A 26,813-nucleotide genomic window follows, 5' to 3' on the forward strand; every position below is an offset into this window, starting at 1 on the left:
CTGAATTGATAAAAACAAGAGTTATAGTATGCACAACGGACAAAAATCTGAATGCATTAATTGATAAAAGGAAAATATCACTGTTCATAAAAAAAATATCACTAACTTGTAGCTATTAAAAATTTAAAAGAGAGTATTTATAGGGTGGTGGAAATGACTATATTCCTATCAAATTAATTTTATGAATAATTAAATCCCTCCTAATACGCAAAACTACGTTTCTTCCTCACAAATTCAAGAGTCTAAAATTTTATTTAATTCGTGAATAAATGTGTTAGGTGAGGAGTCTAGAATTTAGATAATTTTATGACCAAGAATTAAAATATGACAATTCTAACTGAACATTTATTTATATGCACAGAAACTGATAAAACACAGTACCACCAAAGCAAGCACAAATGGAATGTTTGAGTTCTCAGCATCTCAGGATTCTCCATACCCTCCACTCAAACTCGAAGGTTGCCTGCAGATTTGCTCGAGACTCAGAATTTGAGTGGTAGCCAAGAAAATGTGGTTTCCATGTGCCGCTGATCAATTGAGATTCAGCCATGATTCATAATTTAATTACGAGTGCCATTGAGGAAAAGAAAAGGATGGGTTTTTAGTAGTTAAAAAGTCAAACTGCCCCATAAGTATCCATGCACCAACATTGCAGTACAAAAAATTCCAACTTGTTGCAGTCGCAGGTTGCTTGAAACATGTCTCACCAGACCACGCCGTCTTATCTCAGAGCTTCGGCTGCTTCCAGAGCAAAGGAGTCGCCGACTGCTGCAAGACCGGCAAGAGCAATGTCGGTGTCCCCAGATGTGAATTCAGAGAGTTTGAGGAGTACGATGAGGGCTCTCCTGCTCACCAGCAAGCCGGAATCTGGGGAGTTTGTGTTGGCATGTCAGAAAAGCAAGGAACTTGAGGAGAATAAGGTTGTGGGTCGGATTGGAAACCGCCAGGCCGCCGAGCAGTCCTCGAGGCCGCGGCGGCTGAGGGCGGTGGAACCCAATTCCAAGAGAAATGATTCGAATGAAGACGACCCACATGGGAAAAACAGAGAATTGCAGGAAAAGCTTGAGATGAGTGAGAGTTTGATCGCCCGTTTGCGGGCTGAGGTGGCGGCGCTGAAGGCGGAGCTGGATAAGACTCAGGGTTTTAACGCGGAGCTGCAGTCGCAGAACAAAAACCTCTCTCGGAATCTCGCCGCCGCTGAAGCAAAAATTGCAGCTTTTGCCACTCCTGAACAGGTAAAGCCTCTAACTTTCATGAATCTAAACTATTATAAATTGCCGGAGTTGAATGGTCAACTCTCGGTGCACAGGGAGTGCTTCTGCTCTGGCCAATGTAGTAGATTCACATCTGCTCATACTTCTGTAATTATTTTCAATGAAAAAAGTCTTGATTGTGTTCTTCCATCATGTTAATATTTGAATGTGGATTTTTTTTTCTTTTAAAACTAATATTGATTGTGTTATTTGACAAAAAATTCGATTTCGTTGTTGGAAATTGTGTCCTTATTATCTGTAATTTAAATTTCGTCTTCTTGTTTGTAGAGGGAGAAAAATGGAGAGCACCAGAGCCCAAAATTCAAAGACCTCCAGAAACTGATTGCCAACAAATTAAAACGGTCAGTAGTAAAGAAAGAGGCAGTCAATGAAACAAGTCCTCCTATTAAAGCACCACCTACTCCACCACCAAAATGGGCAGTTCTTAGAGTCTCCGCCATCCAATCCGGGCCACCACCACCACCTCCGCTACCACCATCACTTCGGTCCCCACACCCACCCCCGCCCCCACCCCCGCCCCAGTCCTCAGTGAGAACAACTGCCGGTACCACTCAGAAGGCTCCAGCACTTGTAGAATTATTTCACTCATTGAGGAAGCAAGAGGTGAAGAGGGATTCACTGGAGTCTCGAAACCATCATAAACCGGTGGCTACTAGTGCACATAATAGCATTGTCGGAGAAATTCAAAACCGTTCAGCACATCTCTTAGCTGTAAGATTTTGATGTCTAATTTCTTATTTTGTTCCTCGGCTCAAAGTTTGAATCGTTATCCAATGACAAATTATTTCTTTTTCCAGATAAAAGCAGATGTTCAAACAAAAGGAGAGTTCGTCAATGACCTTATCCAGAAAGTGCTGGCTGCAGCATATACGGATGTAGAAGATGTCCTAAAATTTGTCGATTGGCTTGATGTTGAACTTTCATCTTTGGTAAGTTCTAATGCCGACAAAAACCTTATTTACCGCACCATCCATGAGCAGAAGTTGAAAACTTCTCGAATCAGTTGCAACTTATGTTTAAGATGGGAGACTGGTAGGCTTTTATTGTGATTCAGCTCATCTGGCATTATTTTTGCTTTTTAAGAGGGGTTAACCTGCGATAATCTTGCATCACCTTGACTTCAGAAGATTTTGAAACTGCGTAACCCTACTAGGTTGTTTACTTGTTTCGGCAGATGCTTAATTTGTTCAGTGATTAAGATACATAAATGGGTGGATAAACCTAACATTCTCGTGCCTTCTATACAGGCTGATGAACGGGCTGTCTTAAAGCATTTCAAATGGCCTGAGAGGAAAGCTGATGCCATGCGAGAAGCTGCAATTGAATATCGTGAACTTAAACTGCTGGAAAGTGAGATTTATTGTTATAAGGATGACACTGACATTCCATGTGCAGCTGCCTTGAAGAAGATGGCTGCCTTATTGGACAAGTAAGAACTATGTAATGTGTTTATTAAAAGCAAACCGCTTTCTAGGCGCAGAATGTTAACATTATTCTCTCTCTCTCTCTCTCTCTCTCATCTCATTGTCTAAGGTCGGAGCGAAGCATACAAAGGTTAATTAAGTTAAGAAGTTCTGTTATGCGTTCTTATCAGGAATTGAAAATCCCAACTGATTGGATGCTCGATTCTGGGATTGTCAGTAAGGTATGCTCCTTGTTTGTGCATTTTATCATATCATTGGGGTTATAAAGAAATCCTGTAGTTTAATTTGAGAAGTAGAAATATCAGCATAGCATAAACCTTTTAAGTGTCTTTGTTTTTTCGATAAATCAAATTTACTGCAGAGCCATATCAGCATATATCTCTGCTGTTCCTAGTGACGAACTATGCTGTTCTTAGTCATTGATTACGGAATATGCTTTTATTTACATTGTATTTGAGGTGAATTGATGTCATCCCAAATTGTGCAGATAAAGCGGGCTTCCATGAATCTGGCTAATATTTACATGAAGAGAGTGACGTTGGAGCTTGAATCCATTCGAAATTCAGATAGACAATCAAGTCAAGAATCTCTTCTGCTTCAGGGCATGCATTTCGCATATAGGGCTCACCAGGTAATTCTTGAGCACTTTCTATGTTGTAAGTAGATACTGTGTGGGAAATTTGGACCCCATATGGACAGGAGCTACTATTTAATCACCTAACAAGGAACCTAATGTATTCACTGGATCAAAAGTAACGGTAAACAGTTTGGATTGCAGTGAATGTGCATCTGTTTCAATTTGGGAGTAGTAGATGTATAACTCAATACTTTCAACCCCTTTATCATGAGAAGTAGTACCCCGCGTATGATGAAATCCCAAAATTCCTGTATTTTGATAAAGATCTCTATTTATTAACATATGATGCATTTCGGGGACTATTATCATCACGTGTGGCATTTCTCTAGGTGGTTTGAAACTTTGGATGAAATTGCTTGGTTCCCGCCCAATGGTGTTCCTGTTTGACTAGTTAGCTAATGCTATGTCTTGGGGCCCCTTTTATAACCACTTCATTTATGTTTTTTGGTTTTCTGTTCAAGGCCCGAGGTCTTAAGAGAAGCTGATCATGTCAACTTTGTTCTTGATCTTTTCTGAGATGTCTCTTTTTCTCATCATGTTTCCATGTATGAATGTCTGCAGTTTGCTGGAGGTCTCGACTCCGAAACATTATGTGCTTTCGAAGAAATAAGGCAGCGAGTACCCGGACACTTAGGAGGTTCCCGAGAGCTATTGGCAGGCATAGCATCTTCCTAACAAGCTACAACGAAAGATTTCTTGCTGCCACTTACAGGTTCTTAAGAAAGTTAAGGATTAAGTATTCTCTCCTTCTGTCCCCATGGATTCTTTTGAAGTTTGCAAGAACCTCATCTCCCAGCTGCAAACAGAAACCGAATAATCCGACTTGACAAGGTTTACAATCAAATTTTGTGAAGCGTTGACAAGTGAACGAAATCTCCGCCAAGAACATTGAATGACTCGGGATGCCCCTAAAACCAGCTTTTACTACTATCGACGATTGTGATAACAGATACCTTAAAAGCTGTATACTAATTATATATTTTCAGTCTGCTTTTTGTGTATAAACATCAAACAATCTTGACATATTTAATCTGTCTTTTTTTCGTAATAAGACATCAATCGATTGTGATGAGTTTAATCTGAAGAGATATATAAATGCAGCACACGTATGAGGTGTGTTTGAAGTTTGAAACATGGTTGTACTCGTACATTGCCGAAGCTGAATCATTGTTGCTGATAAGAATGTTGGTTGGTTGCAGATTGGCATTGCCCCACGTATTTTGTCTTGTTATCACCCTTTAACTACTGTACGAGTGTACCGCGTACGTTTACTAGCATACGAATAACCTTAAAATAAGTTATGTCATACCTAAACAACGAGTATCATTCTCGTTAGGATTTGGATCCTTGCCAGATCCCCTCCCTGGGGATCCTAGAGATCAACGAACACGGATCGTTGATCAAAAATCATGCGGCCATAATTTTTTCCTTTTTTATATTTTTCATGCAAAACGATGGTGCTTTACTTTTAAAAATATAAAAAGCATTTAATTGGGACCGCACGATTTTTTATCAACGGTCCATGTTCATCGATCCCTAGGATCCCCAGGGAGGGGATCCAGCAAGGATCCAAATCCTTCTCGTTATACGAAGTGTTCATGTTACGTAGCCAAAAAAAGGTTGTTTAGCATATACCTATTACAAAAGGGAATGACAATTTAACCATATTTGTTGTTTTTATTTTATATATCTATCTATTATATATAAAGCCAATGGAAAAGTGAATAGTGATTTTGGTGTCACCAAGCTTTAACAAAAATATTTGGACAAAAATGACCCCAAGACAAAAAACTTGAAAGGCACGCCAAAATAATGCATCAAATAAGGCAAGGGCATTTTTGTCATTTTAACAATGTTTTTTTCAAAATTAACTTTTTAGTACAATTTTTTTTTCTTTTTATAATTAGTACCTCACAATATGACACACCCCGACCTAAATCGAGGCATGTTGGACGTCACATGATGGTGATGTAGCCATGTGCGCAGTGCGGAAGTGACAGTGATATGAAGATGTAAGAAATCAAAAACCAATTAACTAATGCACACAAGACAAGTAAATAAGTGTGGGAAGAAGTGTTAGAGTGTAGATACACATAATCAGAGCGTAGGTGCCAAGGTATAGTCCAGTAGGCTAAATACTAAATATACAGGTATGAAAGAAAACCCTACATTGATGGATGTCTGTCAGAACCGCCATAGAGTCCTCGTGAGCCACCCCCACCAACATGCACTTCTATTTAGAACCTGGAGGGGCGCAAAACAGAAAACGTGAGTGGGCAAAAACAAAGCTTTTCAAAACCATTTCTCTTTCCAAAAGTAATAACCCCTTACCGTAAAACTCGTATAGTTTCCCAGAAAATAAAATACATATGTATATAAAAATCACTCTCGAGAGTAGTGAAAATCAAATATATGCCATGTCAAGTGTCCCAGTATGGAAATAAGTAGCTAGGTGAAATAAATCAATGTAAAATAATATGCTAGCCGGAGTCACCTAACGTGACCTGTACGGCTGAACCTATAGCTCATCAGATATGCCTGCACACGAGTTAGAACTACCTATTGTAGTCTGTACGACAAGGCTGGGTGCAAATAAGTACGCTCAAGTGCTATGATCATGTGAAGGCTGTGCGAATAATCGCGGGTCACCTATGAGTCGGAACCACCTAATGTGGTTTGTACGACAAAGCTATGCACTAAACTTGAATCCAAGGTGAGTGTGCGGTGCGGGAGGTGAACATCACGTGAAGGACTGTGCCCTAGCCACGGGCGAGAGCACTAGCACCGGGGTGCATGATAATGAGCTTTAAATGCATCTACATATAACCACAAACAATGCATCCACTATCAACAATATATACTCACCTGAAGCTTACCTGGGCGTCCGCATCAAGCAACAATATGCATATCTATACTAATGCATACTCTAAAGCATAATGCAATTGACATGGCATTTAAAATCGTGACTTCATTTAAAACAAATTTCTGGGAAAACATGAAGTATATATACGTATATATAGAAAACCAAAAGCCTACTCACTGGTATGTAGCTGGATCGTAACCCACGAGTCTTGCCTGACTGCGCTCGTCCTCTAGAAACATCTCACCTATATGTGAAACCACTATTTTAACGTTAATTTTAAGTACATAACCAAAACAGTGTAATAACTTCTCATACGTTGCTCAATTAGGGTGTTTGAATATACCATCGTGGTTTACTCAACACCACGAGCATCCCCATATTTTTAGAACAATTTACCGATGTCCCATGCACCCTTACAAGCCTGCCACGCGCAGGCATGTGCCTGGCACACAAACGGAATTTTTAACGTCGTTAAGGAATATTCCGCTAAATAATAGAATATTCCGTTAACTTTACCTGACGCCGTTAGTATATTCCGTCAAAGTTGACGGAAAATTCACTTTCCTTCTCTGATGGTTCGTCGGATTCCGGCGCCGATCGCCGATCGCTTGTGCGTCGCCGGAAACTGGAAAATTTTCAAATTTAAATATCTCACTCAAATCTCAACCAAATTTCATAAACTTTACATGGATTTGAAGCCCTGAACAAGTAGAACATGTTCTTACCACTTTGAAGTCCTAAAACCAATGGGAAATAGTCGGAAAATCCTTCGATATTCCGGTCAAAATTGCAACTCGAGGAACTGACCTATGTTGACGTCCAAAACCTTCCAAAACTTCTCTATGATCTATGTGAAGTTGTTTTAAGACTCCCTTAAGCCTTGAAACTCCTTGAAACGTCCATGATCACAATGGAGTAACAGAGCACCTCGCTGGAGCTCGCGAGTTCCTGGGTTTCCGAGGTCCTTTCACAAAACTAAAGGTATGATTAGGTTCCTGACCTTGCAAGAACTCGAAAGTGACCTCCACTAGTTCGATCCTATGCAAGATGAAGATGGTTGGGTGTGTGTGTACGGACTATACGGACGAAGGAAAGATCGAGAGAAATGGTGAGGGTATGTACGTGTGTATGAGTGTGTGCGTGTGGTCCAGATTGGGCATAGTTAAAAAGGATCTTAAGCTCTAATTGGGCTGCATGTTTAAGGCTAACAATTGACCCCAAAACAAACCTAAAATTCTAATTGGACCCAAGAAAGTAAGGGGTGTGGTGATTGGTTTATTTTCTTAGCCCAATTACACAATCGTTTATTCGTAACATTTTCGTTACGAACCCAACTCGGCCCTAAATCGGGTCAACACTCTCATGACATCGAGTATGATTTAATTATGTCAATGGGAAACTAATTTAAAACCATATACGTACATTCACGTCATTATGACTCGAGGGTATAATCGTCATTTTCACACATTCGAGGATAAAATATATATTAATTCGAGACGGGTCGTCACACAATAGACTAGCAATAATGTGATTCAATTTCTCTATTTTTAAACATGTTCAAAACATCTTAAAAGGCGTGTAATACTGGTTATAAGAAATGTCTTTTGCACGCAGATAATAATATGATTAAATAAGTTGTCAATGTTGTAGGCCTATTTGAATAAACGATCTAGGATTTAGAAAAAGGGGGCCGGCTATGGTTAGAGAGATGAAAGAGTGATTTAATTATGAGGTATGTTTGATTCACCCTATTGTGCCTTTATTTATAGTAGTATAATAGGTAAAAACCTTTCCTTTTAGGATTACAATATTTAAGAGGTAATCTACTCCTAATAGGAATATAAGATACATTCTCATATCTAATAGGATTTACACAATCACATTTCTATTCTAAATATGACAGCAACTGTCACATCTCGACTCGAGGCCCACCACATCTCGGGCCCACTCCACCATCGTCGCACGATATTGTCGGCTTTGGACCCCGACCACGCCCTCACGGTTTTGTTTATGGGAACTTACACGAGAACTTCCCAGTGGGTCACCCATCATGGGAGTGCTCTCGCACACTACTCGCTTAACTTCGAAGTTCCCATGGAACCCGAAGCCAGTGAGCTCTCAAAAGGTCTCATGCTAGGTAGGGATGAGAATATACATATAAGGATCACTCTCCTGGGTGATGTGGGATCTAACAATCCACCCCCTTTAGGGGCCCGACGTCCTCATCGGTACACCACGGCCAAGTTTAGGCTCTGATATCAAATTGTCACATCCCGACTTGAGGTTCACTATATCCCGGGCCCACTCCACCACCGTAGCACGATATTGTCCGCTTTGGGCCCCGACCACGCCCTCACGGTTTTGTTTCTGGGAACTCACACGAGAACTTCCTAGTGGGTCACCCATCATAAGAATGCTCTCGCACTTTACTCGCTCGCTTAACTTCGGAGTTCCTACGGAATTTGAAGCCAGTGAGCTCCCAAAAGGCCTCATGCTAGGTAGTGATGGGAATATACATATAAGGATCACTCCCCTCGGCGATGTGAGATCTAACAATCCACCCCCTTTAGGGGCCCGACGTCCTCATCGGTACACCACGGCCAAGTTTAGGCTCTGATATCAAATTGTCACATCCTGACTTGAGGTTTACTATATCCCGGGCCCACTCCACCACCGTAGCACGATATTGTCCGCTTTGGGCCTCGACCACGCCCTCACCGTTTTGTTTCTGGGAACTCACACGAGAATTTCCTAGTGGGTCACCCATCATAAGAATGCTCTCGCACTTTACTCACTCGCTTAACTTCGGAGTTCCTACGGAATCCGAAGCCAGGGAGCTCCCAAAAGGCCTCATGCTAGGTAGTGATGAGAATATACATATAAGGATCACTCCCCTGGGCGATGTGGGATCTAACAGCAACACTCCCCCTTGTGTGTGTAAATATTCAACAAACCATCGCATCAGATCTTCAGCAGATAAGGTAGAATAGTTGATGAAGTCATCGGCACAACGGGTGATCACGAGTCTCAAATTTATTTGAAGTATGCATTTGTAGTAAAACTCACAAAATCTCGCTATGGTAAAACCCAAGGCATTTGGAAAACCCATAGACTAAAGAGAAAAGTGAGAAATATGCATAATGTCTAACACAAACGTTAAACTAGACAAAGGTAATGAATTCAAGGGAGTATGATCATCCCAGGATGGGTGCCTCATTTTAACAAACGATATTATCTACACTAAGGGGGAGGGGTGGGCTTGGCCTGACAATGTGTTAGTAACAATGTGATTCAACTAGTTGTTTATTAAATATTATTTTCTCTATTTTTAAACACGTTCAAAACATCTTAAGAAGAGTGTAATGCCGGTTATAAAAAAGATCTTTCGCACATGGATAATAATGTGATTAAATTAATTATCAAATGATTTTGTTTTTCTTTTTTAAACAAACGATATTATCTACACTAAGGGGGAGGAGGTGGACTTAGCCTCACAATAGGCTAGCAATAATGTAATTCAATCAATAATATATTAAAAATTATTTCTTCTATTCTAAATGTAAATTCTATAGAGACCAATTTTATTATGTAAATTCAGCTACTTTAATTGGTTTATGAGGGGTTTCTTCTAGCATGATCGAACATTACTCATTTACTTCAAATATTTAACTTTCATTTTGTCAATTTACTCATATAAATATATTTAAAACACGTAAGTCATGCGTTGCACGCCGTGGTTTAAAAAATATACTCTGTACGCGTGTAAGCGCGTGCATAAAGGTTAGTTCATATTAACGTGTTGTTTTATATCCAATTCAACGGTGAAAAGTCAAAGATATGTACAATAAAAATTGTATACTGTTATCATTTTAAAATGTAATGAAAAAAAAAAAAAAACGTGTTTAGCTACCCCTTTTTGAAAAATCTATAATAAAAATAGTGCGCAAATTTTGACACAGTAGTCAAAGCATGCTAAACCTTCTAAATTCTAGAAAGAACGATAATAGTATTTTGGATTATTATGTCAAAAGGGTAATGTTATTGAGATTTTTGAGTGTACAAAAAACATATTTACTATACTAAGTATTATAATACAAATGGTTGGATAGTTAAAAAAATACTTCAACTACTTATATTTTGACACTTGATACACCAGATTGTGTTTCTGGCACCTTGAAAAATTATATAATGTTAAGAAAACTAACTATTTAGATCAAATTTCGTAAACCATATGTCGTGATTATTGACGATTAGATTATTATTTATGTTTTGATTAACGTGGTGACACATCTTATTGTAAATTTGATCCAAGAATTTGGGTTTACATAATATTACTCTGTATTAAATGTGGGCTTGTATAATTAAATTGAGTGTAAAAAGGTATTTGTTTTTTAAAAAGTGGTATTTTCTATTTTATAGCGCAAAAGTTGAGAAAGGCAGAAATGCTTACTTGGCAGCACATGTGGCACCAGTTGGCTTCATCTCCACCCTCGGATCCATCGAAAGGTGAAGACTTAAACCTATTCGTGTGGACAACCGAAAACGGCCACAAGCTTCCAGATGCCCAGCACCCGCCAATCCACGTCATCACCCGCCAATTAAAAACATCCACGTGGCCCTAACAGTTAAAACCAAAGCCTTCTACGTCACCTCGTCTCTCTCTTCCTCCGTCCTTCCGTCCCTCCCTCTCGAGGAAGCTACGCAGACGCAAGCTCTGATCTTTACGATTTAAAACGACGATCTCTTAATCGATTTCACCTGCAACGCTGCAACTGTTAATTCTGTTATACGGTTCGTTTTGTGGGTCTACGGTTTCCAAATTTTCAGCATCTTGTTTAAAGAGCCATGGAGGTCTCCGGCGTCGTTTCCCGCCAAGTTCAGTTCTTTTCCGCCGCTAAAATCGACACCACCTCCCGTTCTTGTACAGCGTCGTTTAACTGCGAGCTTCGCGTTCTGGGTCGTCGAGATTTTGGAGTTTCACTGAGAACCAGAAGGCCTCGCCGGCATTTGAATTCCGGGTTTAGCGACGACGGACATTTACAGTATTATCAGGCGGGTCCCATGTGCGATGGTATGAAGGAGAAGGAGAAGGAGATCAAGAAGAAGGTGAAGTTGCTCAAAGGGTTGTCGAAGGACTTGGCGGCGTATTCTCAGATGGGTTTTGGACTGTTGGGTTCTCAAGAGGGTTTGGTCGCTCAACTTCAGGGGAAGCTGATCTCGGTATGTTTCTGTTCATTTGAATTTTATCTCTGTAATTTTATTTGAATTGGGATTTTTGTTTTTTTTTTCTTCGGATTTTCATAGTAAAAATTCAATCTTTCTGCTGTGAATTATGCAATTTTACATTTTAAAGGTAGTTTTTTGTTTTTTTTTTTTTTAAATTTTATTTAGTTAACATAGCCTTGATCGCATTTAAATCTATAAGAGTTTGAATTTTTGTGGGAAGAATGAATCAGACGTGTTTTAATTTTTGCGAAATCGGGTTTTGTTACTAATGATTTATTGAGCTGGAGTGATTAAATGTGTAAATTTCCATAAATGCAGGAAGGTGCTGAGGAATTATTGCTAAAACAATTGGAACAGTTAAGAGCCGAGGAGAAGGAATTGAAGAAGAAGAGGAAAGAAGAGAAGGCAAGGCTTAAAGCCGAGCGGATGAAAACCATGGTTGACACTGAATCATCATCGTCTTCATCGTCTGAATCAAGTGACAGTGAGTGCGGGGAGGTGGTAGACATGAAGCGCCTGCAAAGTGAAGTCCCGACGCAACCAACTGTAGATAATTTGCAGCCATTTGCTCATCAAGAAGGGGGATTGTTGACCATACTAAGCTCGCTAGCTACTCATCAAGAGAACACAACTGTGGAAAATGGCATTGATTTTGGAAGTTCACAGATAGATCAGAAAGCAGAATGCTGTAATGGAACTATTACTAGTTGTGGCAGTAGCGGTAGTATTGGCATTAATGAGTCTTTAAGTAGCGCAGTTGTCGGAGTTTCAGCGAAGAAGATTGAGGTGTGCATGGGAAACAAGTGCAAGAAATCAGGAGGCGGAGCATTGTTGGAAGAATTCGAGAGGCAGATGAGCGGTGAAGGAGCTGTTGTAGGGTGCAAGTGTATGGGAAAATGCAAAAACGGACCTAATGTGAGGGTGTCAACCGCTGTTGGCGGGATTCAATCCGAAGGAATGGATGACTCCGTCAGAAGTCCGACGAATCCTTTGTACATTGGAGTTGGCCTGGAAGATGTGAGTCTCATTGTGGCTAATTTAATTGGGGAGGAAAACAAGGATCTGGACCTTGTTTCTGCAGCTTAAAATTAGCTATTTACTGATCTGCAATGTAGGGATATGGCAATAGAATTGGTTTGTTTTTGGTGTATAATTTATGTCTTATGACTTGTAAGTTTGCATTTTTACTGTCATGTCCACAGGTCCTGGTTCTTTATAACTTTTTATCTTTCTACAAGTGTAAATGTAAATAGACAGATGGTGCATCCGCATTCACTACTTACAAGTTAATCACACGCATTTCTTTTTACTGTATTCTTTATTCCTGACGATCAAATTGAATAAATCGAACGAAAACAACAAATGAGACCATATTGAATGAATAAAACGAAAATAACAAACGATACCAAGCTCGAGCAAGCAAGGGGAGCAAAATGGTGTGCGGTGGTTACAAGTCCCATCTGTTTTTCAACTATTGCTTTGGAAACAAGTAATGGATGGATCGTATTTTACTAATTCCCTTATCCGTTTGGTAGTGTTGAACAAGTACTGTTACTTGCTAGACACCAACCAAGAAGTACGTGGGATTAGGTCTCACTTTAACGCGGATATTAGTTGTTTTGACTATAGAACATTTGGCTCCATTTGTCCGGCTTATATCTTTCTTTTTTTATACCCAAGAATTTGAACTCGGGACCTAACATTGAGATCAACTTTAAAAAAAAAAAAAAAAAAGAAAAGAAAAAGATTCAAACCTTTTGGTCCTTGAGACTAGAAAATAATATTTAGTCTTTGTCCAAAAAATAAGATAATGATTTCCATGGACTAAACTATAAAACTAAGCATATGCTTTTTGTACATACCTAAACCTTGGTTAATTGAGTTTCTTGGGTCTCAAGCTTCTCAATAAAAAAAGGAATCTAAAACAAAAAAAAAAAGACCTAAAGCCTTAATGCCTATATATAAAGTCCTATCCAAGAGTTGTAACTCCATCATTACAAATCAAACTAGAAAGAAGATTTGGCAAGGTACACATTATATTTCGTATTTTCTTATTCTAAAGGCCTAATTTAATTATTTATGATATTTTTAATTTAACTTGACGCTTATCAATCTTTCTAAACTCAATAGGATAGCTTTGGGGCCAAGCCTATTGCTTGTTTGGGCCGAAGCCCAAAAGCATCTCTCAGACAAAAGGAATTTCTAAGAGGCGAATTAGGGCAACGGTACAGTGATAGCACAATTTCTTCGATTCTGCTGTCTTCTCTCTTTCTTTATTATCAGAAGAGGAAGTAGGCGAAGGAGCGAGAAGAGCAGCAAAGCTCCGAGCCGCAAACGCAACCAACCAGATTCAGTTGGGTACTAAAAGCTCAACTTTCCCAGATTTTTTTTCTCTCGTCTTTTGGGGGTCAATTTTGTTTCTCCTTCCGTTTTTCTACTATTTTTTTTTCTGCATTTTTCTTCGTTTCATCCTCGAGTTGTTCAAAAATGGAATCTGGGTTTTTCCTGTACGCTTTTGTTCTCTTCTGGGTCTGCTTTAGTTTTACATTTTGTGGTATTGTTTAGCAAAAAGAACTGAGCTTTGAGCTTAATTGTGCTATCCAGATATGTGAAATGGTTAAAGTTTGTAGATTTATGGTTTTCTAGCACTGCCCATTGTTGTAATAATCTTGTATGTGGTGCGTGTGGTCTGATATAGGTTAGAGATATCGAAGCATGGCGGACCAGGGTGCTAAGAAGCCCAATGCCAAGGGTGGTGAGCTTCGCTTTTCTGCTTCTCAATTATTGGGTTGTTCTTTGATTTCTGTGTTTCTGTTGGCTTAGCTTTGGTATTAATATTTCCTGATTTTTAGGAGGGAAAAAGAAGGAGGTGAAGAAAGAAACCGGTCTTGGTCTTTCCAAGAAGAAGGAAGAGAATTTCGGAGAGTGGTATTCTGAGGTATCTGTCTTAATCTTGTCTGGGGTTATTCAACAATTAAGTAAGTAATGAATTGACCCATGTTTTGTTGCGTGTAGGTCGTTGTTAATAGTGAGATGATCGAATACTACGATATCTCTGGTTGTTATATTTTGAGGCCATGGACGATTGCAATATGGGAGACTATGCAAGTAAGCACATTTTTCGTATTGAATCCATTTCATTTTGTAAATGATTTTTTTGCTTTTAGAACCAGTAACAATCACCCGGTCACAGCATTTGATAATACATTCCTTGTATAGTTCTGAAGGACTCAATTTAAATTTGACATCGTATCATGGTATTGGTATCAATTGATGTCATCTCACCCCATCAGTTGATAACTATTTTGCCTGAATTCTTTTCGACAATTTCAACCTGATGCTACCATTTCATTTTCCCTTGTTGTCTGAGTTTACTTTAGATAATCACATTTTGCACTTATGTGATTAAGTATCGGTGGCTATCTTGTGATATATACATCCCTAATGTCAAAGTTATGAACTTTATCTACCAGTTTTTTTACGTTTGTAGATTTCTAGTCCTTTAGAAAATTTCTATGTAACTCCATCTCAATTATTCACTTCAAACGCTGTTACTTTGCAGGCATTCTTTGATGCAGAAATAAAGAAAATGAAGATAAAGAATTGCTATTTCCCTTTATTTGTCTCCCCTGGTGTTCTGGAACGAGAGAAGGATCATATAGAGGGTTTTGCTCCAGAGGTGAGATATGTCATTTGTGTGACATAGTTTACTGTGTTAAATGTAAACAAGCACATACACATGCTCAGTTGGTTGTTGATTATAATTTCTTATTCTAGTTTTCTTTCCCTGTTTCTCTCCTTTGCATGTCCCCTATTTTAGTGTTTAGCATGCAACCTTCCCTTTTATGTGTTTGCCTTGGTTTTTTTTTTTTTTTTTAAAATCAGATTGTTGTATAATGATAAATTTGTAATTTGCTTGTCACTTTGCGAAAATTTAAGCCTGTCTTGTTATTCCCCAATCACCACCACTGTGTTACTGTTTGTGTTTGTTTATTTATTTATTTTTTTTGAGAAGATCTTATTTGTTTAATACTACCTCTCTTTTCATGCTTTAATTTTGATAAATAGGTTGCGTGGGTTACAAAGTCTGGAAAGTCTGACTTGGAAGTGCCAATAGCAATTCGTCCAACAAGTGAGACTGTTATGTATCCTTATTTTGCTAAGTGGATCAGAGGACACCGTGATTTGCCATTGAAGCTAAATCAGTGGTGCAATGTTGTCCGGTGGGAGTTCAGCAATCCTACACCATTTATCAGGTATTACAATGTGTCATGGTTTTGGTGTGCTTATAATACTGTCTGTAGTGTTTTTGTGGTATTGACAATAGTGCGATGAGTCAAAACCTTTTTGTTCGTTCCGTTTTGTTCTCATAGATTTCAAATTCAGTTCTTGCTTAGTGTTTGCTTGCATATTAAGTCAAGGTTTTTAATTATCCTCTATGTCAGAGGATCATTTTCTTTGAACTCTCTCTTTTGTAAGTTTGTTCAATTTGGTTTTTCGTCATATGATCTCAGGAGTCGGGAGTTTCTTTGGCAAGAAGGCCATACAGCTTTTGCAACAAAGGCAGAGGCAGCTGAAGAGGTAAGGAGTCACTTAAATTGCTGTTTCCCCTTTCTGTGCCTATTATGTTGCTAATCACACTTATAGGATAAGAGTTGCATTTTTACTGTGCTGAGTTTGATTCTCAACCATTCTCACCTTTCCTTGGAAGATTATTTTTTTATTATATATCCTGATTTTAGGTCCTTGAGATATTGGAACTGTACCGGAGGATATACGAGGAGTATTTGGCAGTTCCAGTTGTGAAGGGAAAAAAGAGTGAGAATGAGAAATTTGCTGGTGGTCTTTATACTACTAGTGTGGAGGTACTTGATATGTTCTTTATGTATATGTATATGCATAATTTGATCTTACTTCTTATGCCTCTTCTATGGTGAGCTTGAGGATATTAATTCATGCATGCAGGCTTTTATTCCAAATACCGGCCGTGGTGTACAAGGTGCCACCTCACATTGTTTGGGTCAAAATTTTGCCAAAATGTTTGAGATTAATTTTGAAAATGAAAACAGAGAAAAGGGCATGGTTTGGCAGAACTCTTGGGCATATAGCACTCGAACGGTAGCTTTGCTTTCTTCTCTCTTCTGTGTTAAAGTTTGATTCAAAGTCCATTCTATACAAGAACGATTTTTCTTTTTTCTTGAAATCAATTATGCATACCATGCATCAAGAACGTTTTTGGTCATACTATATCAATATCTATATTTTATGCGATTTATTTTTATGTTGAAGCAAGTCTGAGACTATTGAACATTCCATATAGGTAGGTGCATTGTCCATGTTATATTGTTCAGTACCTTAGGCTGTGTTTCTCTTTCTAGTGCATAGGGTAATATGTTTTTACTGGTGCATACAGTTTAACTTAGGGACAATGCAAAATGTTTACTACTTCCACCACAAAATGCCAATTTTTTTTTTTCTATGATGTCACCCCATTGTTGCTTTTACCATCCACATAATCTTTTTTGTTTTTTACTAGTGTTCTTATCATTATTGGTATTTTGTTTAGATTGGAGTGATGGTGATGGTGCACGGAGATGACAAAGGCTTGGTATTACCACCTAAAGTAGCAGCTATTCAGGCTATTGTGGTTCCAGTGCCTTACAAGAATACTCCTATGGAAGAGATATATGATGCCTGCTCGAAAACTGTGGATACCTTGACTAAAGCTGGTATTCGCGCTGAGGCAGATATAAGTGACAACCAAACTCCTGGTTGGAAGTATTCACATTGGGAAATGAAAGGTGTTCCTCTAAGGATTGAAATCGGACCAAAGGATCTGGAAAAAAATCAAGTGAGGCTGTTCTTCCATTTAATTCGATTCTCTATCTAGTTGCTCATATTTGCTTCTGGTCTTTTTGTCCTGTTGAGTAAGCTTGTCATTAGGCCCAGGGACCTGTTTAGCACAGATCTCATGGTTTTATTTCTGGCCCTCATTATGAAATGTAAGCTGCTAAAAGGCAGGTTGGGTAAAATACTTGGCATATCAGGTCTTGGGCAAGTCTTGTATATTCGAGTATGACATGTTAAGTAAAGATGCATCTTTTCCTGGTAATATTAGGGCCTGGACCTGTCTTGTGTGTGGACAAGCAAACATTAGTTAGCCTGTTCCTTACCTTCAAGGATTAAAATGGGAGCCAATGTATGAAATGTTAGCCTGTTCCTTACCTTTATTAATTGGCAATTATTAAGATGCTTGTGTTAAAACTGTCGTTTGTAATCCTGTTTTCCTGTCAAAATCATTGGTGATTCTCTTGAAGGATTGAATAATGTTTGCTTGGTTTTAGGTACGCGTTGTCCGCCGTGACAATTCAGCAAAAGAGGACATTCCTGTGAGCAACTTGGTTGAGCAAGTACAAGACATCTTGGTGAAAATTCACGAAAATCTGTTCAATGTTGCAAAGGAAAAACGAGATGCTTCTATCAAGGTTGCAAAGACATGGGAAGAATTTATGGAAGCACTAAACCAAAAGAAAATGATCTTGGCTCCTTGGTGTGATGAACAGGTACTGTAATTGCTGTCACTTATATTATGATCTAGCATCAGGCACTTAATCACTGTCACTTAATCACCGTCACTTACGATTTTGTGTTTTTATTACATGACGGGTATCAATCTCTCATATTAAGTTCTTGCCTGGTTGGGTTCTTAGATCAGCACTCAGTTTTGTTGTATGTTAAATAATTATGTTGTGATTGTGTTTGGTACTATTTATGTTTCTTTTTTACAAACTTTTTAGTTTTTCTGTGATTGTCTTTCCTTTCACCGTTTCCTTCATATTTACCAGGCAGTAGAAGAGGATGTGAAAAAACGAACAAAGGGTGAAATCGGAGCAGCCAAGTCGCTGTGCACCCCATTTGAGCAGCCCGAACTTCCTGAAGGTACATTTTTAATTTGCATACGAAACTTCACAGCATGTTTAATTTATGGCCGGCAGGTGCATTCGTTACAAAGTAGTGCCTCAAGTGTTTGGAATTTGAAAATGCAACTTCTGTGCAGGGACACTTTGTTTTGCCTCTGGAAAACCAGCGAAGAAGTGGACCTACTGGGGCAGGAGTTACTAGACATCCTTTTTTTTGTCAAATTATGCTGTTTAATTACCCCCACAGTGTTGGGTTAATACTTTTACATTCCTATTTGCCTTGAGGAATGAATTTTAAATTACTCAAAAATTGTTTTGTTCGACGGCGTACTGTCTCCGCCTGTAGTTAATACGATACTTGCAGTATACAGTTAGAATGTGGGCATGAGTTTCTTCTCGTTCTTTTTCGAACAATGGTGCCTTTTAGGCGTCTCAGATGTAGCCATTGCCAAACTGAATAACCTTCCACTGAATGCTTCTTCTTTCCTGAAAAAAGCCACCCTTACCTAGGGTGATGTGACTTACGAGCACTATCCCTTGGGTGCACATGCTTGAATTTTACTTTAAGAGGTCTCGATCTCCGAAAATTCTAGTATGTTATAGTATATGGCATGCACCGAATAAATGGAGAGTACACTGGTGTATTCTATAAAAACGCTCCTATTTTTAAGAAGAGTATTTGAGGGCGGGGGGGGGCGATCCGATGGACCTCGATAGATTGCATTCGTGTCGAAACAATCTTGTATGCAACTCCGGCAACATCTACATAACTATACGGTTACATTAACCTCACACGGTAAGATCACCATTCACATCACTAGTTTAGCTTCAATATTGTGCTCTAAACGCATTTCAAACTGGCAAAATTACCATTTGGTAGTCTTCATTCAGTGCCCTTGGGTTTTTGAACTTGGGTTGATTTCGGGGTCTTCCCTGCTGCTACAACGCTTCATGTAAGAGTCGAGTGTTTTCTGCTTTGAAGGGCTGCTTCTCGGCTGGCTGAATGCAAGTTTTTGCTTTGCAGGGCTACTTCGTGGCTGGCTGGCTGCAACTTCCATGGTATTCTCATGGCCATCGAGCATCTGATTGTCCAAAAACCAGAGTTCAGTTTACTATAATAAAAAACGAAGTTTCTTTTCCTTTTTGCCCTCAAGGAATACAGAAGATGAATTAGAGCTCAGTAATGTGTAAGGTCTGTGCATGTGCAACGAATACTATATTTAAGACGCTCCCCAAGGAGTGATCGAAATTACCTGTCCGAGATTTTCCAACTTGCTCTGAACAACATCCCTGAAGATAAAGTGTTAAGAGATACAAAAATCATCAAACTATTTGGAAGGTAGACAATTGCGAAAAATCTTACCATATAATGTCATCAACTGTGTCGTTTGCTAGAAGGTAATATATATTGACCGAAGACACCTAAAAACATGAACAAAACACATCAAGGAAATGCATCAACGTTTGCTGTTTGTGTATTAACAAATTAAAAATAACAATAGGCTTAAGGTCAGCCCAACACCAATAAGCCTTGGAAACATGAACTGTCGAAGAGAACATTTTTAAATTATTGCAAAGAGTTATTCAGAATCACGAACTTTACCTGGCCAATTCTATGAGCACGATCTTCAGCTTGAATTAGGTCGCCAGGAGTCCACGACAGTTCTGCAAAAATAACAGTGCTTGCAGCTGTCAAAGTTAGCCCAACGCCTCCAGCTTTGATAGAGAGCTGCACAATGATATTTAATGACAAACATTAGACGCAAATCACAGAACAACCTGAGTTGTAGCACTCCAAAAATTTCAGTATTTTGTTTTTTAACAATTTTCGAACTACAACAGAACTAAGTAAGGCTACACAGTAAAACAAAGTAAATAAATGAAGCAAACTGCCATACCACTGCTGCCTTGATAGAATCTTTTTCTTGAAATTCTGTAACATAAGCTTGCCTCGCCACAGTAGGGATACTTCCATCAATTCGAATGCAACCCACTTTCTTTTTCTGGAAAATTGGAAGTTCTTATAAGAAATTGGTCAATCCTAGAGGAAAAATTCATGTGGCCTTACCAGAAGAAACTGATATATCGAATCAATCATGGACTGATGGTGTGCAAATACAAGAAACTTGCAGCCTGCCTGCAAGAACCATTATAGAACGTTTAAAACTCTGAAAAGGAAAACATGCAGACTAAACTAACGATAAGGAAACACAAGCACCTTAGAGAAATAAAACTAAAGAAAGAGAGAAGAATATAACATAGGGTGAAGTACCTCAACAACAGTTCCCAGGTAATCCAAAACAGCTGGGATCTTAGCCTCAGCAGAATCAGTATATACCTGGAGCACAAATGAGGTAGTTAAAGGGTTCAAAGTGACTATCCAATTGTAAAAGAAAAACTACAATAAGAAATGGGGTGACCATTCAGCATTTTCGGTATAGAAAGGAACTATTTTGGCCCCATTTGCCCTGTACTGCGAGCGTAATGCATGAATACCTTATTAATAAGATTCTTCTCAGTAAACTTAAGTGAATCAACCTCTTCTTTGGATTGGCAGGCCTTAATTTTCCCTTTTACCATTTCCAACTACAAAAAAGGAGATAAACAGCAGCTAAGCTCTATTATGATTTTCCTTATATCAATTAAACTTTATAAGACATAAATAATGTGAATAAACACGGTGCCACAGCAAAGAAATCATAGAACTAATAAAAGATGGGGAAAAAGGAAATTAAAAGGCTTCATATAACATAACAGCACAATAGAACATGAATAAACTTCAGCTAGTTGGAACTCCAAGAGGACAATAGCTACTTATTCTCAACTTATCAACTTCATTGAAGAGACTTAGATTACCTCCCGGAATAAAGCATTGATTTGTTTCATGTCCTTTTCAGCCAAATCCAAAAAGACCTGAGATCAGCAAGGGCGGGGAAGGAAAGATAAAGATCACTAATTGTAACAGGACTACTAAGGCCCTCCCACAAGTCACAGACACTGACCTGTTGCCTACGCTTCACAGGAAGCTCAGAAAGAACATCATTTTTTAGTCTGCGAATCATAACTGTTGCCTTCATCAAATTATGCAATTCTTCATGGTTACATGCACCTTGATACAATCCAAATGTTCCCTGAAATTGCAAACGAGTAAGGAATAAAATCTCTTATGACCTGACAGAACATCTTCAGGATAAAGAAATAGTGACTTACACCCTTGCAATATCGATTACCATATTCATGAACACTTTTGTATACATCAGGATACAAGGCTTCAAGCTGTTAAATTTGAAGAAATTAATAAACAAATGAATACATTCTAGATAAAAATACTTACATATATGCAGTTTCTTAACTAGAGTTTTGAAATACCTGTTTAAATAGTTCAATCGGTCGGGACAAAGCAGGAGTTCCACTCAGCAATATTGCGTACTGAGCCCTCTGAAATTGTTGAAAACGAGAGAGAGAGAGAGAGAGAGAGAGAGAGAGAGAGAGAGAGAGATTGAGATCAATACTTTCAATAACCCTATTGCATTATTGACCAAAATGGGCATAAATTCAAAGAGAAAAAACTCAATGCTTTCAATAAGTAGTTTTTTGAGCTTTTACTCCTTTCTATATATCTACCAGAAAAGGCCTAAAAAATCAGACTTTAGTTGATGACTTGATGCAAATTTAAATTGATAAATGTTGAAATTGTTTCCAGTATTTTCATCAACTTCAATCACTGAACCAGCCTATGAGGTTCTCACAATTGATAATACTGGAAACAATTTTTTCCAGTATTTCCAGTATTATCAACTTCATTTCTTCTTAACCATGCAATTGATAATAAAAGTAGTGAACCTTCTCAGGTTCACTACTTTTATTATCAATTGCATGGTTAAGAAGAAATGACAATGGTACATCAGTGTTACGGGTCAAGGTAGGAGGCACCAGAAAAATATCTTACTAACGTACACCTCAAAATACTTATATAGAAACGGTCACTCAGAGGCAGGTTCTAGAAGAATGGAATGAGAAAAGGTTAGCAGTTGCAAAGCTAGTCATCAGTTCACAATAGAGAAAGACCTTTATGACAGGAAGGGAGGCACTTGTCCTCTTTGCTTGAGCATTTTTCAAAAAGTGTGACTCATCTGCAATCACAACCTGAACAAAAAATTAAGAACATATCAAAGGAAGCAGCATCTGAAAGAAGCGGGAAACAGAAAGAAAAAAAAAAAAAAAGAGAGAGAAGACCAGCAGGACACTATTTACCAATTTAAAAGAGGCTCAAACTGTTTCTAAAGAAAATTTTATGTAAGTGTTAAAGTCCAACATGAAAACTAGAGTGTATACCTTGATCCTAATTCCTAACATAAATATCTAAATTCCTTATAAAAAGTATCCAAGGAAAACACCAAACTCTTCTATCATTAGGTCTGTTAGAAATGTGAAGGACAAAGAACCATTGGAGAGAAAAAGGAAATAGTTTAAGATTTTCATTCACATCCTACCTTTACAAGTGTAGCACATGGTTCCATGTAATCAAGTGTACCACAAAGACTTGTGTTTTAGCTAACCTAGAGTTGAACGGTAAATAACAAACATCTCTAAAAACTAATCAATCTATAATTATGAACTCTTTGAAAAATATCTAAAGAAATGAAAGACGTATCAAAGTTTAGTAGTGTACTCATTCTTTCACATGTTCTCCAGCTTTAGAGCTTTTCACACCAAACCATTTTTGGCCTAATAGGCATCATCATTTATAATACTTAAATGCTTTAAAACCATCCAAAAAACAGAGGTGGAGGATGTGTAGGGCAACATACTCTGTGTTCTGACACAGCTGATGATCAAAGATATAAGATTGTGTTATTGAATACAGAAAGTAAAATGAACATTACACTGATTGTTTTAGTCCTCACCTTAAACTCAGATGCCATCAGTAGATTCTGAATTTTAGGGACTACATCATAGGAGATGATGTTAAATAGGCCATCAAGATGAATGGTCCCTTTGGCGTTTGAGGATACAATTGTAAACCCGCTTTTGTTTGAACCACTGCATTGAGACAAAACAACCTAGTGGAAAAAGAATTCAAATACAAAGTTTATAATAACTAACAAGGCATAAGACCACAGACAAATCTGTTCAATATTCAAGCTGCATAAACAAAAAGTGACCAGAATATTTAGCGAACAACATACAAGTATATCTGATGAAGGGATGTTCATCCATTGTTGAATCATCTGCAAGAAAGAAAAAGGGTACATTACATTTGGCAAGATCAACCTTCTTACTAACAGAATTCAATACCGCACTTACAGAGGCCCATTGTAAACGCAAGGAAGATGGTGTGATTATAAGAACAGGCCAAGAGTCACGAACACAAGATGCAACAGCAATAGCCTGAAAACAAAATGTATAAGGTATCAATCTGAGGCTGAAATTGGGAATGGTTTTGCAAAGAATTTCCAATCCTATGGAAGCATAACAAATCACCCTACAACTGAACTCCACCATATTGGCACCATATTATACTAACAATTCTGGAATTGGATTTAATGAATGAATTCAACCCAAAGTTCTTCTAGTTACTCAAAAATCTGGCATCTGCAACTCACCATGAGACAGCACGCAATTTGCGATGTCCTCCAAAGATCCCACTGATATTTCTATCTAAACTTTCTCCCCTAGCTTCTACTCACCTTTTTTCTTCTATATCTCTCTGTTTCCTTGAACCTATAGCAAGATTAAATATTCTTCATTTGTCCTCCAAACTTCTGATTACCAAAGTGTCTGACATTTGCAGGTTCTAACCCATATAGTCATAGGAACTTAGGAAGCGCCCACCTATGTTATCCTATTTTAGCATTCTAAATACATAAAGTTCTACAAAGTTAAAATCCATAAGATTAAGAGCTGCTTGTCAAAGGAAAACGACCAGGAAAACTTGTATATAAGTGCAAAGAACTTTCAAATGCAGGATTGGTTGTATGGGACTGTTTTATCATTGAAGGTACAGAAAGAGTAAGCATGAAGAATTTATTGCCTGTAAAGTCTTTCCCAATCCCATTTCATCTGCAAGGAGAGCACGCCCCCCATGCTGCAAGATAAACCTGGAAAAAACAATACTGATAAAGTTTAAAATGATAACTAAGAAAACGACAATATTTTATGGGAACAAAACTATTATACATATCCACAACATTCTCAGAAAACATATGGTGAATCTTCAGATTTACAATATACCTAACACCTTCTCGCTGAAATTGCAAGAGCCTTGATTCAATACAACTAGGTATCCTATCATATTGGTCTGGACAGGGAAGAGACCAAAAAAAAAAAAAAAAACAATTAAAAATATGAGGCAAATGTTATAAAGAAAAAAAATGAAAGATGTATAGAACCTGTCACTCTAAAACAAAGCGAGACATAGAATACCACAATTTAGACCAATATTTACTCTTACAAGGAGCTTACCCTCAAACATATAGGAAACATATTTGTCAACTAGCTTTTTTTTTTCCTTCTAATTTACATGTTACAGATCTTATTCAATCAACCAGCGAATTAAGTAAAAGCAGAAAACTGTCTGGAAAAGAAAAAGACAACTCGTACCAACATATCAATTATGCACAAACTGAACTTCGCTAATACGAGCATAATCACCCTTTACCTCGAAGGTCTGGAACAACAGAGGTAGCAGCAATAGCGCGGTGAACTAAGGGATCTAAGTTCTCTACCTGAAACAAGTTGCAACAAAGTATCAAAAAATGAAATGAAAAAACAATCCAGATTTGGTGAACTTCAAACACAAATGGTAACAATGTATACATCAAAATGTTCCAATTTAAGCTGAACCATCATGTAACACCTAAGTAAAACTGGAAAAGGACAAAAGTTATCACCTCAACGTTAACACCAGATGTCTCATGAAGAACTTTCTCAGCAGAAGACAAAGAAGGTATAGGGAACATCCATAACCTGCAGATTCAAAACTATTACATCTGGCTGGGGCTCCATCCCATAACATGCCCATGTTTTTAAAAAATCCATACAAGATATGAAGAAAAAGCATAAAGCATTTTGCAAGTGGCTTTGGGTAGGAAGGAGAGTTGGGTTGGATACCTTTCTTTACCGTACCATGTGGCTTTGGGGATCTTGCGAACAGCACCTACTACTGCCTGGTGTAACATGGAATCTAATTGATAAGAAAACAAAGAATTTGACAAGTGTTGTGAAGGAACATACTTTACCTAAAGGAATACCTGGTCATAAGGAAATTTTGCGGCAATGTTTCCACTAGCATGAAGAAAAAATTTAACAGTGATCTTAGGTAGCTCCTTTAGACGTTCACCTTCTTGCAAAAAGGCAACGAGATAGAGGTACGTGCCCAGAGTTAGACAGAATATAACAATGCAACCAGCGAGTAATATAATCAGTTGAGTGCAAAAGGTTCAAACTGGTATGGAATTGGAAGACTAACCATTGGCCATTGTCAAGATGGGACATTTAATTCCTGATTCGTTTTCGACATTCAAAGTGATAACTCCTTTTAAGACCACTATTCATGCTCGATAGAAGTAGCATATGTGACGAAGAAGTCAAAATAAGGTTTCATGCTACTTTTTCTTGGAAATAGTTGATTTTTAACACTTCAGTAAAAGAGAAGAGTTCAAAACTTCAAAGTACTTGTCTAATAGAAATGGGTAAGGAGGGAAAATTACCAAGGTTTACTTTACATGGGACTGATGTAGGTAATACTCTAGTCCCGGCAGACAAAGGTGCTACCTGCATTGTTGCAAAACAAACATGTAAACAGATAAAGGTGTTAAATTTCTAATTTTTACTAAAAAAAATCCAAGAAAAACATGGTAATAATTCAAGATTCAGAAATAAAGAAAGAACACTTCCAATTAATTAGGCATCCGAAACCCTGGAAAATAAAAGAAGGAACCATTGACGGGAAAAAACGAATTTCACCTTGTTCGGAAGAGAATTCGAAATGGGTTTCGCAGGGGAACTCTGGAAACTACAGTTGCTGTTGTAATTGTTGGGAAAAGATTGGGGCACCTGGAGGAGATCATATGAAGGATACGAAGAGGAAGAAGAAGAACACGTGGAAGCGGAGTTGACGCGTTGCTGAGCGAGTTTCTGGAACGCGTCTCTTTCCAGAGAGTCGAATTCTTCGGCGCTCAAATCCCAGTCGTCGTCGTCCAACGCCATTGTTGGACAGAAAACTGAGAGAGTTGCAGAGTGCCGAGAGAGTATTTGAATTTTTGGGGTTTCGGAATTTTTTTTTTTTTTTTTTTTTTGTCGTCCTTTTTGCGACATGAACGTCTCTCAAGCGCCAAAATGAAGAAAGTAACGATGAAAAACCTGCCGCCGTTACACGCCTGATTTGGGCGCTAACCTCTTTCCGTTTGACCCCTAAACTATTATCCTAATTTAACTTGATCTCTGAACTATTTTTTTGATAAAGTT

General features: G+C 38.2%; 4 protein-coding genes across 6 annotated transcripts; 3 read left to right on the forward strand and 1 right to left on the reverse strand.

The window, feature by feature from the left end:
• Positions 1–556: 556 nt before the first annotated feature.
• Positions 557–4,413, forward strand: LOC137738300 (INCREASED PETAL GROWTH ANISOTROPY 1-like protein 2). The gene is made up of 7 exons (XM_068477938.1): positions 557–1,235; positions 1,542–1,985; positions 2,072–2,203; positions 2,522–2,703; positions 2,808–2,919; positions 3,186–3,329; positions 3,897–4,413. The coding sequence occupies exons 1-7, from the start codon at positions 699–701 to the stop codon at positions 4,008–4,010; spliced, it is 1,665 nt and encodes a 554-aa protein (XP_068334039.1). The 5' UTR covers positions 557–698; the 3' UTR covers positions 4,011–4,413.
• A 6,484-nt stretch (positions 4,414–10,897) lies between these two features.
• Positions 10,898–12,712, forward strand: LOC137736971 (diacylglycerol O-acyltransferase 3-like). Its single transcript, XM_068476300.1, has 2 exons — positions 10,898–11,418; positions 11,743–12,712. The coding sequence occupies exons 1-2, from the start codon at positions 11,044–11,046 to the stop codon at positions 12,508–12,510; spliced, it is 1,143 nt and encodes a 380-aa protein (XP_068332401.1). The 5' UTR covers positions 10,898–11,043; the 3' UTR covers positions 12,511–12,712.
• A 934-nt stretch (positions 12,713–13,646) lies between these two features.
• LOC137736612 (proline--tRNA ligase, cytoplasmic-like) lies at positions 13,647–18,741 on the forward strand. Of its 2 annotated transcripts, none has more exons than XM_068475851.1 (13): positions 13,647–13,782; positions 14,123–14,179; positions 14,277–14,362; positions 14,440–14,532; positions 14,987–15,103; positions 15,493–15,680; positions 15,939–16,005; positions 16,167–16,289; positions 16,390–16,542; positions 16,991–17,275; positions 17,769–17,987; positions 18,270–18,363; positions 18,482–18,741. In XM_068475851.1, exons 2-13 carry the CDS (start codon positions 14,140–14,142, stop codon positions 18,544–18,546), a joined length of 1,530 nt encoding a protein of 509 aa, XP_068331952.1. In that variant the 5' UTR covers positions 13,647–13,782; positions 14,123–14,139; the 3' UTR covers positions 18,547–18,741. The 2 variants fall into 2 exon arrangements, with proteins under 2 accessions (XP_068331952.1, XP_068331953.1); XM_068475852.1 differs by having other exon boundaries at positions 13,650–13,777.
• A 330-nt stretch (positions 18,742–19,071) lies between these two features.
• On the reverse strand, positions 19,072–26,747 carry LOC137736611 (uncharacterized). 2 transcript variants are annotated; one of them, XM_068475849.1, is made up of 24 exons: positions 26,313–26,747; positions 26,057–26,120; positions 25,598–25,686; positions 25,458–25,513; positions 25,238–25,313; positions 25,006–25,072; positions 24,579–24,645; positions 24,379–24,445; positions 23,652–23,735; positions 23,534–23,575; positions 23,252–23,407; positions 22,413–22,490; positions 21,714–21,782; positions 21,555–21,620; positions 21,347–21,475; positions 21,201–21,257; positions 20,841–20,930; positions 20,617–20,682; positions 20,413–20,481; positions 20,243–20,347; positions 19,948–20,073; positions 19,708–19,766; positions 19,598–19,634; positions 19,072–19,426 (listed from the first exon to the last, which is right to left on the reverse strand). In XM_068475849.1, exons 1-24 carry the CDS (start codon positions 26,661–26,663, stop codon positions 19,232–19,234), a joined length of 2,265 nt encoding a protein of 754 aa, XP_068331950.1. In that variant the 5' UTR covers positions 26,664–26,747; the 3' UTR covers positions 19,072–19,231. The 2 variants fall into 2 exon arrangements, with proteins under 2 accessions (XP_068331950.1, XP_068331951.1); XM_068475850.1 differs by lacking the exons at positions 26,057–26,120; positions 26,313–26,747 and adding an exon at positions 25,816–26,034.
• Positions 26,748–26,813: the final 66 nt, after the last annotated feature.

This window comes from Pyrus communis, chromosome 6 (genome assembly GCF_963583255.1).
Source record: "Pyrus communis chromosome 6, drPyrComm1.1, whole genome shotgun sequence".
In the NCBI taxonomy this organism is placed as follows: Eukaryota; Viridiplantae; Streptophyta; class Magnoliopsida; order Rosales; family Rosaceae; genus Pyrus; species Pyrus communis.

Coding starts and splice junctions, on each gene's coding strand:
- LOC137738300 (XM_068477938.1), top strand. CDS start 699: ATGTCTCACCAGACCACGCCGTCTTATCTCAGAGCTTCGGCTGCTTCC. Junction 1,986..2,071: donor GTTCAGCACATCTCTTAGCT/GTAAGATTTTGA, acceptor TTCTTTTTCCAG/ATAAAAGCAGATGTTCAAAC. Junction 2,704..2,807: donor ATGGCTGCCTTATTGGACAA/GTAAGAACTATG, acceptor TCATTGTCTAAG/GTCGGAGCGAAGCATACAAA.
- LOC137736971 (XM_068476300.1), top strand. CDS start 11,044: ATGGAGGTCTCCGGCGTCGTTTCCCGCCAAGTTCAGTTCTTTTCCGCC. Junction 11,419..11,742: donor TTCAGGGGAAGCTGATCTCG/GTATGTTTCTGT, acceptor CCATAAATGCAG/GAAGGTGCTGAGGAATTATT.
- LOC137736612 (XM_068475851.1), top strand. CDS start 14,140: ATGGCGGACCAGGGTGCTAAGAAGCCCAATGCCAAGGGTG. Junction 14,363..14,439: donor TCGGAGAGTGGTATTCTGAG/GTATCTGTCTTA, acceptor TGTTGCGTGTAG/GTCGTTGTTAATAGTGAGAT. Junction 15,681..15,938: donor AATCCTACACCATTTATCAG/GTATTACAATGT, acceptor ATATGATCTCAG/GAGTCGGGAGTTTCTTTGGC.
- LOC137736611 (XM_068475849.1), bottom strand. CDS start 26,663: ATGTCGCAAAAAGGACGACAAAAAAAAAAAAAAAAAAAAAATTCCGAA. Junction 25,073..25,237: donor CATCTGGTGTTAACGTTGAG/GTGATAACTTTT, acceptor AACTTGTTTCAG/GTAGAGAACTTAGATCCCTT. Junction 21,476..21,554: donor GTAATCGATATTGCAAGGGT/GTAAGTCACTAT, acceptor TTGCAATTTCAG/GGAACATTTGGATTGTATCA.